This window comes from Maniola jurtina, chromosome 13 (genome assembly GCF_905333055.1).
Source record: "Maniola jurtina chromosome 13, ilManJurt1.1, whole genome shotgun sequence".
NCBI lineage: Eukaryota > Metazoa > Arthropoda > Insecta > Lepidoptera > Nymphalidae > Maniola > Maniola jurtina.
Window position 1 is genome coordinate 4,195,885 of NC_060041.1, and position 10,554 is coordinate 4,206,438.

A 10,554-nucleotide genomic window follows, 5' to 3' on the forward strand; every position below is an offset into this window, starting at 1 on the left:
TTTTGTGCCCTAGGTACCTACTAAGTATTATAATCACTTATCTTCTAGTAGTTCTTATACTAGTATCTATTGAAATTGGTCCGTCAGTCCGTCCATCCGTCCGTCTGCCAGTCAGCGGGCTGCATCTCGTGAACTGTAATAGGTAACTACCTGTGTATGTAATTGCCGCTTTAACAACAAATAGTAAAATTTTCAAAATGGCTGCCATGAAAATTAAAATAAAATAAAAGTCTCATTTCTTGTACAATAGTACGAAATCCTTCATGTGCGAGTCCGACTCGCACTTGCCTGACTTTTTTAATTGTTAGGTATCGTAAAAAATAATAAAAACTATATTAGAACCATAAACTTAGCTAATGCAGTTGTTTTCGTTTCAAAAACATCAAAAAAATACATAAGTATAAGGAAAATATACCATACTATTGTATAATAATAACACGGAAGTAGGAATAGGCCGCTTAATTTTCAGCAAGTTTGTTGCGTAATAGAACATTATTTTACATTATTTATATTAATGAAGCCCGACTAAGTATTATGTCCGTTGACATATATTTTCAACTCAAGTAAAGTCCGCCATTTTAGAATTTTAGGTAGGTACTCAGTGAGACTCGCGCCATCAAGACGAATATAATGACGTATCATTTATCAAAATCGGTTGAGCCCGGAGCCGTTGATAGTTACAAGCGGACATAGGAACGAACATAGATACATACATACGTATACACAACGGTCAAACACATAACCCTCCTTTGGGCTTTGCTGCATTTGGGTAAAAATTAGCTAACCTACACCAGCTAAGCTAATATTAACTCTTTTTCAACTTCAAAGCTTTGAAGTTTCAAAACTGGTTTGGGTTATAGCTGATAATATGTAGTACCTATGCGACTCTGCCTAGGCATGTACAGTCAGCAACAAAGCTGGGTTTGATCCGTCCATAGTCGCTTGTACTGGCGGGTGCAAAAACCTAGCTTTGTTGACTATACTTACTACGTAATAATTGTACTTACGTGACTTAAAAACAAGGGCGGATCACGACCCAGGGCAGAGAGATGCAATACTATAGAGGTGGAGTTGTCCTCGGTCCCACAAAGTGATCTCTACATACTCTTTGGATACAAGAATAAGAAAAAAAATCGTCAAGTGTTAGTTATACAAGAAATAACATTTTTTTTAATTTTTGTGGCGGTCGTTTTGAAATTCTTATTATTTGTTGCGGCAATAGAATCCACATTCTGTGATTTAAACTCTACCTATTACGGTTCACGAGATACCACCCGCTGACAGACAGACGGACAGACTTAAGTTTCAGTTAAAACGAGACAGATTTATATGCCAGTGATATAACGCTGTCTCGTTTTAATAGAGTGTTACGAGTAAGTCTGAGCTAAGTCAAGTGCGCTCTATTAGATCTAGTCTTCAACTCAATGACCCGGGGAAATGATGTGATTTCGTACACTTTGTTTACGACCTAGTTTTAGTGAACGAGGAAAACTACGTAGGTGATTATTATGCGTGCTGAATATAAATTAATTTTATTACTAAACGATGTACGTACTTATTATTGATATGAAATCTTCTTTATGCGCGTTCGTAGATTTTTGGGTAAGTAAAAACTTCAAGGCGCGTCGTAACTATGTAGTGTTTGGAAGTCGCATTTCTGGCCGTTTGCTCCCTGTCCGTTAAGTTCAAGTTGACTTATACGAAGGTTCAAAGGCCTCGCTTGTACAAATACCTACTCAGATAAAGTACATACCATAAAATGAACTTTTAACCCCATCTATGAGATTTATTATATTAATAGTCTACGGTCTTGCGCTGCCTGCATACAGAGCATCAGGCGAGTCGCTCCTTGCGACTCGCCTGATGTTCTTTCACTTATTGGGGGATTTTCTACGCTGTGCTTTTCGGTCCAAAGTCGGCCAAGGTATGGGTTTAAGGAAAACTGCCATAACCCTTCCAGGTTAGCCCGCTTCCAACTTAGACTCCATCATTATTTATCACCAGGGGAGATTGCAGTCAAGGGCTAACTTGATAACTTGTATCTGAATAAAAAAAAATTGCATGGTCATTATTTCCATTGATCCGTATAGCATCATCGATTCACAAAATTTGACACGTTTCTAAAGTTACCCGTGACCACTATACATGCTTCTTGAAAGGCTTCTTGCCTGTGCCTGTGCTGGCAATGTTGTCTCCAACGTCATTGTAATCTCATTGTCTCTTGTCATTTGTCAAAAACCACAACTTTAATTCAATTTAAATTTGAAAAACAGAGAAACGGGCGGCTGTTGTGAAAAACTGTAATTTTTATCGAAACTAGAATATTATAACATTAAAACATTATCCAAAAGTAAAGTAAGTATTACTTAGGTGTATTTGAGTTTAATTTTTGACTCCATGATCTATGCGGAGTGTCTAAAACTCGTGAATATAATAATGTGACTCATTAATTTACATTCACCGTTTCGGTTTGCCGGTTTGTTTTTAAAATGTATTAAAAGCAGCCTACATTTTTAATGAGGATGCATTTATTAGGATAACAATTTAGCTATGCAGATACTCCATTGCATAATTTCCTATTTACTTTGTACTTATAAAGAGCTGTTTACTTTCATGATGAAGTCAACCTCTTCTTTGCTTTCTCGTCAGTCGTTACCATATCGCTTGGGTTTAGTAGGTATTTTTGCGTATTTTTCGTACACGCAATGGTTCGTATTGTAATATTTTAAATAATATTATAAAGAGCTTAGTTTATTTTCATGATAGTCATCAGTTCTTTGCGGGAAAATATGCAGCCAAATCTATAAATTCATTCTATGTTAAAATTTCAGATGCCAGCAGTATACACCTTCACCCATAATCACAGTGACATCCTCAATGCACTTGTGGAAGTCTTTAGTATCGGCAGAGGCACCATGAGAGAGCAATGGACCACACAAGCTGAAATATTGGTAGAACCAGTGGGATGGGATGCTTTGTGGAAATTGTCTAAGAGATTTTGTAAGAAGTTTGGTAAGAAAGTTATCTTTGCCATACATTAGTTACATTAAAATATAATTCATCCAGTTGAGTACTTGTAAGGTTAACCTCCTACTAATTTTACAAGTGCAAAAGTGTGAATATGAATAGTATGATAGACTGAATGTCCTAGCTTATGCCAATTTTTGTTATCTATCTAGATTATGTATGTTGTACTGTGGTAGTTTTATTTTTTGAATAGTTATATATTCACATATTTTTTAATTTCAGAAGTGAGATTTCCCTGCATAGCCCTAATCTCTGTAATGTCAGTAGACTTTGAGGAGCTCACAGCTGATGTTGATGTGCTGAGTGTCCAACATGAATCTGTGTCGCTACCAGAGAGAGTTACGAATGTGCCGCTGATAGAACTGTGGCCCACTGTGAAACAGAGGGAGGAGTTTGTGAATGCTGAGGGTACCGCTCAGTTCATTGATTTGATGAGGTATGTATGAATTTTTTTTTGTTAAAAATAGGTCATTTCACATGTGTGTTGGGAACCCGAAAGTAAGATTGAAAATTCTGTATCTCAAAGTCCCTGCTCTTCCTCCTCCATGACAAATTAGAAAAAAAATCTTCGTCGTATCACTCTTGGCAGAGCGGTCTTGGTCATCACAAAGCAATGTCTTTGAGGGCAGATGTTATACACCTCAACGAGCATTTGCCACTTCTCCCTGCAGCAGTGAGAAGCAGGCAGGGAGAAAAAATTGATTTAAAAAAAAAAATATTCATAAGTATTTTTTATATTTTCGTTGCTGACATAAAAGGTAAACAAATTGCAGCAATCTTCCCTTAAAAATACGTAAGCTACGTGCTATGTCCATCGCTTACTTATTTTACGAATCTTTATTGCAGATTCTTTTATGAGAATATATGGATGCCCTGGGACGACCAAGACAACAAAGTTCTTTTGCCGAAAACTGTAGAAGACAGGATGAGTCTCTGGCTGGAGCTCCATAATGGTTCCATACCAAATTCTGTTGCAAGGTCAATAATAATGCTTCGCAATAGTGCAATTAATGCTCACGAGAAGTTAAGGGAGCTTGATTCCTCTTTGTGTGATGGGGGTATAGCTGATGATGATGGTAAGATGACTTTTTAAAACACTTACTTAATATTTTTTTTCTTTATCCAGATACAAGTTCACCCTTGACTGCAATCTAATTTGGTGGTAAGTGATGATGCAGAGTAAGATGGAATCAGGCTAACCCGAAAGTGGTATGGCAGTTTTTATTAAACCCATACCTCTTTTGTTCGTTTTACACAGTTTCATACCGGAATGCTAACTCGCATAGCGGCACGGCTTTGCCAGTAGGGTGGTAACTAGACACTGCCAAAACCTCCCACCAAAATACTGATATATACTAAATGATTACTGACTGATATTCCCGTTTCCCCTTTAATTAAGCGTAAAGCTTATGCTACGACAATATTGCGAGGGGTGGGGTTTGAATCGTCTACCTTTCGGAATTCAGACAGTTACAGTCAACTGTTGGGCTATTGAGGCTCTCGCATTGCCACTCCTCTTTTCTCTCTAGTAGTAGTAGTTAACTAGTAGGTCACCCATCTGGTTTCAATCTGAGACTGCAAGCCATATAGGCTGTGACATGCATTTTACTCTTCTACAATTATGTTGTTCGTTCTTCCAGATTCGTTATTACCATCGAATTATATATCACAGTGTGCAGTGATGAATGCAAACCTGGACAGTTTGATGCCCAAGTGGAGTCTGTATGAGGACCCCCTCGTCCGAGAGCATTACCTGGCACTTGCAAGGGTGAAATGGCAAGAGAACAAGAGCAAAAGAAATGTAAGCATAGTTACAGGCTAATAGCTTTGTAACTACGATTTTGGTACATGAAAAAAAAATAACGCATAACTGAGTACGTTCCTACAGTAGTGGAACGATGCGGGAGGGATGTGATGACGTGAGTGACGCGAGAACTCAGTGATTCGTCAATCTGTCCCTCCCGCACCACTCCACTACTGTAGGAGCCTACTCAATTCTGCACTATACCTATAATAATGTTACTAGATATTTACAATTCTAAGAGAATTTGAGTGGTCTCATAATTTTTCTCTTATTAAGGTGGTAGCATTATGGCAAGGCGGTAGTATAAACGAATTCACCAACATTTCCACATGCCTTAGAGCAAAAGTGAGCAAGGAACAAAACCTCATGATCATGGTGTCGGCTGAGGAAGGGCTGTCCTTGGATCCAGAAGAAGTGGTGTTCTGCAGCAGCGATTATGAAGTACCTGAAATGCCATTCTCAAGAATATCCTTGTGCACTTTTAATGGTTTGTTTAAATCATTTCATCCTTTTACTTTCGATGGTATCTACCTATATCCAAAGTAAAAGGATAAAATAGTAGTAGAGTTTAGATAAACTTGGAAAGTCTAACAATATAAAAAGAAAAGGTGACTGACTGACTGACTGATCTATCAACGCATAGCTCTAACTACTGGATGGATCGTCCTGAAATTTGGCATGCAGATAGCTATGATGACATAAGATTGGTTAAGAAAAGATTTTTGAAATCCAATCCAGATAAAATAGGGTCTGAAATTTATGTAATCCGCGCGGGCGAAGTCGCAGGCATAAGCTAGTAATATATATAAATATAAAAGTTGATCAAAATATACAGTTTAACATAGGTTTAAGTACAGTGTGACAATCGCAATCACCTCTGATTGGTTGACACTCGCTCACTATTGGCTACAATGCTTTGTTGCAATAAAAATACCATAAGTTCAGCCAATCACAACCATTGCGACTGTAATAATGATTGATGCAGGTATTTCGGAATCAAACTGCTGGCATGCGACACTTCATAGTTTCATGTATTCGTAGGTGCGACTCTCAGAGCATCAGAGATGAGGTCCTGTCTGCTCATGTTGAGTGAAGACTGCAGGGTACAGGATCTGACCCTGAACTGTGCACTCGTCAACACCATCATAGTGATGCGGGCTGGAGAGCTGCTTATCAGGAACTGCAAGCTGTCTGATGACTCGCTGAACTGTCAGGTAATATATAAAAAATCCATACATTCCCATATAATATCCATACATCCATAGTCTATATAGTCTATCTATCTATGATTCAACACGTAACTCTATAGATAACGTTGGTATTTTTGTTATTTTTTTTCATTCAGATATAGGCGGTACACCATCTCACCTGGTGGTAAGTGATGATGCAGTCTAAGATGGTAACCAGCTAACATGAAATGACCTTTGATTTCTACACGGCATAATCGCTTGGTGGCACGGCTTTGTTGGTAGGATAGTAACTATATTCGTCACTAACCATGTTATAAACGCGAAAGTGTTTGTTTCTTAGTTTGTCCTTCAATCACGCCGCAACGGATCAACGGATCGACGTGATTTATCGCATGGATATAGTTAAAAACATATAGAGTGGCATAAGCTACTTTTATCCCTGAAAATTAATGTTCTCACAGGATTTTTAAAAACACACAGACGAATGTATCTGAAATAAAACAATATCAATTTGTTCACAGAGTGACTTTGCACAAGGAATAGTGGCGATGTCTGAAGCAAAAATAATAATTGAAAACTGCACATTTGAGAATTTCTATTCTGGCCTTGTGGTCCACGAAGGAGCACAGGTGAGTTTTAAAATTACAAGATGAAGTCCAAACACTAAAACCTAAACACAACAATCTTAAGGTGGAAGCGACGGGTCTGCCATTTGCGGGACGCAATTTGTAAACTAATACGACAACGTAGGCTTATGGCATTTTAATTGCGACAATGGCAGTATCATCCTCACAGATTTATATAAAAATCTTTCCTTGAAACGGTCCAGTTTAAGAAATTAGCTCTAGTATCAACTAAATTGTAGGTTATAGTCGATACTAAAGCTAATTTCTTAAACTGGACCTTATATAAACCTGTCAGGATGATACTGCCATTGTCGCAATTAAAATGCCATAAGCCTACGTTGACCTGACATAATATTATATAGGCTTGTGCTTGATTGCAATTACACCAAATAGGGTAATGGTGTAGTCCAAGGTGGGGCACGCCTACCTAGAAGCTACCTATTCACTAGTCTTTAAACTTCGGTTTTGGTTTATAGACCTTTATTTTCTCAAAAAGAACACAAAAAGTTCACATACAATGAGAAATACATAATTTTTGGTAAATACAAGTTATAATAAGAGTCTGTGTCACAATTGATAAATTAGGTAGGAAAACTAACAAAATCAAAACAAAAATAATCTGAGGGTTATTTTGAAAAAAGTGTGAGAGTTAACAAACTTAGTTTCTTAGGTTGGAATCTATAGAGAGCATTTGGACTTTGCTTAGACTTAGGTTTCAGTTAAAACGAGACAGATTTATACCAGCGGTATAACGCTATCTCGTTTTAACAGTGTCTTAAGTCTGTGCAAAGTCAAAGTGCGCTCTATAGATCTCAGTATAAGTGAAGAGGTCACATTAACTCATAAGTTACGAGTACGAAATAAATAATGTTTTATTTCAGACCATCTTATACAAAACAGTCCATATAGAAAGTCAGTAACAATAATTCCTTATAATCATGTTGGTAATCATATAAATGCGAAAGTGTGTCTCTCTGTCTCTCTGTCTGCCTGTCTGTTACCTTTTCATGCCCCGATTAACCGATTCTGACGAAATTTGGTACAGGGTTAGCTTACATATCCCGGGGACAGACATAGGCTACTTTTTATCCCGGAAAATCAAAGAGTTCCCACGGGATTCCCAAAAACCCTTCCGCTTGAGCGATTTGTATGAAATCTAGTACCGAGGTAGCTTGCGTCCCTGTAATTGACATAGGCAACTTTTTATCCCGGAAAATCAAACAGTTCCCACGGGATCTTTATAAACCTAAATCCAACCACGCGGACTAAGTCGCGGACATCCTCTAGTGTTAGTATAAAGTAAATAAATAAAGAAGCCTACCGTGGCAACTCTAGTCGCCCGGTGGCTACAGTTACTCAATGTTTCGTTATTGGGCAGCCTATTCAATCCCTTATTGCATCCAGAATGCCGTTGTGACTCCTACTAAGGCGCTGCAGGAGTGAGGCCATTAAATAACTTGATTAATTTTTTCGTTTTTTTTAGGTTGAACTCCGAAACTGCGAAATAAAGCGATGCGGCGTGGGTATACAGATGTACTCTGGCTCGCACGTCAAGCTGCACGCCACTGCAATATCGGACTGCACCGAGCAGAGCATTCGCTGTGAACTCGGGCCCAATGCCGACTCGAAAACCGCCGGGTAATAACAAAAGTCTATCATTATATTGTAGCTATATTAAGGTTAACGTCAATGCCCAACAACGCCATAATTTTTTTATCACTGTAGGCGAGCGCTTGACCACAATCACACCTGATGGAAAGTGATGATGTGGCCTAAAATGGGACGCGTTTACCTAGAAGATGCATTTTCATTCTTGTTTTAAAGATACCCGGACTGTAATTGGTAGGAATTGATTACATTTTTGATATGTATTTAAAATTATTGACATTAGTAGATTCAAAGACCTAGATATCGAATGAGAAGCAAAAAGATCATAAATCTCTGAAACTTACGATTTCACTAGCCGATGCCCGCGGCTTCGTCCGCGTGGTTATTTAGTACGCTTTTTTTTATTATTGTAAAAAATCCTATCGGAACTGATATTTTTCGGGATAAATGTCAGTTTTCATTATTTTCTATTTTCAGGATGGACGGCTTGGAAGTGGCTTCAAATTGTAAAATTGGTGCCGGCAACCTACAAAAAGAAGTGCTTATTGTAAAGCAAGACAATATTATGTCATAGAAAAAGGGTAAAGAAGTGGTCAAAACTGCATTTATCTATTTATCCTATGAAAGTTTGGATAAATCTGATAACGTGGCTAATTCTTATTTACACAATCTCTAAACTATAGTGACAGATCTAAATATATTAGTGTCCCTTTCATAATGCTCCTTGCTGAAAAGGATAGCACTCTATATCTAGTTACCTTTAGTTAGACCTGCCAGTTTAGTTATTGTGTACAATAAGAATTAGCCACACTGCAGAATTAATGTTGCCCTTTATACATCTATGTTACTGAACAAATAATAATTGTATATTGTACAAAATGTAATGGTTATTTTTAAATTGTAATTCAGTAAAAAATATTTAGTTAACATATTCTGTTTGCCATTTTCTTATGTATGACAGCTTTAATTTATTTTAGTACTCCAGTGTTAAAGTAGGTATCGTTTTAGGTGCAATATTTTAAAATACGGATGTACTTACATAAAATTCTAAGGACCAGAGCAGACGAGGGATTATTGTCTGCGGAGAAACATCAGCGGAAAATCAAACATCCATTCGTCCATCATAGTCATAGTCTCATCGTGTGCGTTATGCAATGCATTTCTTCTTCTTTATAGTCGTATTCCTCATTGCTGAGGGTCATGATTCCTTTCCATCAATCACATAGTGGCAGTTCTCTTGGGATAATAATGCGATGGGTTCCCAGATCCTTCCGCATACAACACTAAGAGAACGAGATTTCGATTTTTAGGTTAGACAGTTATTATCAGGTGTTAGCGATAATAACCGGGACCGACAGCTTAACGTGCTCTCTGAGGCACGGAGGAAACGAAAAGGCTAAATTTGGACCTCCAAAGTCGGTCATCTATCCAGTTACTGACTTGAGTCAACGTTGCTTAACAATTGCAATCGATTGTTAAACGTTATCCAAATTAGGCCACACGTCCCCACCACTTCCCCCCACTTCTTAGTGCTCCATTTTTGTCCTCCGCGGACAATAATCCCTCGTATGAGCAGGCCGAAAGATACAGGTTTAATTTTTAGATTTATTAACCGACTCAAAAAAGTTCATTTTTCTATTGCAGAAAAAGATTTTTTGCAGAGAAAGAATTCTTTTGTAGTCTATATATATATTATGTCTATGTATGTATTTATGCATGTACAATAGCATTCGTATAATCTATATAAGTTGTATTGTAAGGCAAAATCCATAGTATTGTCATATTTTCCGAATATTTTTAAAATAAAATTTATTGATATTAAAATTACTTTTATTTTATACCTACTACCTACTTACCTGATGCCCGACAGACGTAGTTAATCAAGAGTTGTAAAAAAAGCTTTTTTTGAATAACAAACATTCGCGTGGATGTAGGTTTTTAAAAATCCCGTGGGAACTCTTTGATTTTCCGGGATAAAAAGTAGCCTATGTGCTAATCTACAGGGTATAATCTATCTCCATTCTAAATTTCAGCCCAATCCGTTCAGTAGTTTTTGCGTGAAGGAGTAACAATTATACACACACACATACACACAAACTTTCCCCTTCATAATATTAGTGTGATGTGATTAACATTATTTTAAGGTTGAACTATTTTACAAGGACACGACCGAGACGCGGCTTAGCAATTAGTAAGACCATCACGTCAAGGATTATTCCATCCATTACGTAGAAATCATGCGGAATTTTTTGCCGTCTGTATTTAGCCGTAATCATAAAAAAGTGTTAGCATATTTGTA

At 37.5% G+C, this 10,554-nt stretch overlaps 2 protein-coding genes across 3 annotated transcripts in view; one reads left to right on the plus strand and one right to left on the minus strand.

Annotated features, from left to right (window-relative positions):
- The window catches only part of LOC123871018 (serine/threonine-protein phosphatase Pgam5, mitochondrial), a 42,182-nt gene extending 34,870 nt beyond the window's left edge, over window positions 1-7,312 (minus strand). Inside the window, exon 1 of the mRNA XM_045914547.1 lies at window positions 7,302-7,312. The gene's annotated coding sequence lies outside the window, so the exon portion shown is untranslated. The remainder of the gene's footprint in view (window positions 1-7,301) is intronic.
- LOC123871015 (protein nessun dorma) lies at window positions 2,231-9,889 on the plus strand. Of its 2 annotated transcripts, none has more exons than XM_045914541.1 (10): window positions 2,231-2,355; window positions 2,832-3,012; window positions 3,250-3,463; window positions 3,874-4,103; window positions 4,668-4,828; window positions 5,108-5,318; window positions 5,873-6,045; window positions 6,543-6,650; window positions 8,131-8,285; window positions 8,733-9,889. In XM_045914541.1, the coding sequence occupies exons 2-10, from the start codon at window positions 2,832-2,834 to the stop codon at window positions 8,827-8,829; spliced, it is 1,530 nt and encodes a 509-aa protein (XP_045770497.1). In that variant the 5' UTR covers window positions 2,231-2,355; the 3' UTR covers window positions 8,830-9,889. The 2 variants fall into 2 exon arrangements, with proteins under 2 accessions (XP_045770497.1, XP_045770496.1); XM_045914540.1 differs by lacking the exon at window positions 2,231-2,355 and adding an exon at window positions 2,691-2,708 and having other exon boundaries at window positions 8,733-9,885.
- Window positions 9,890-10,554: the final 665 nt, after the last annotated feature.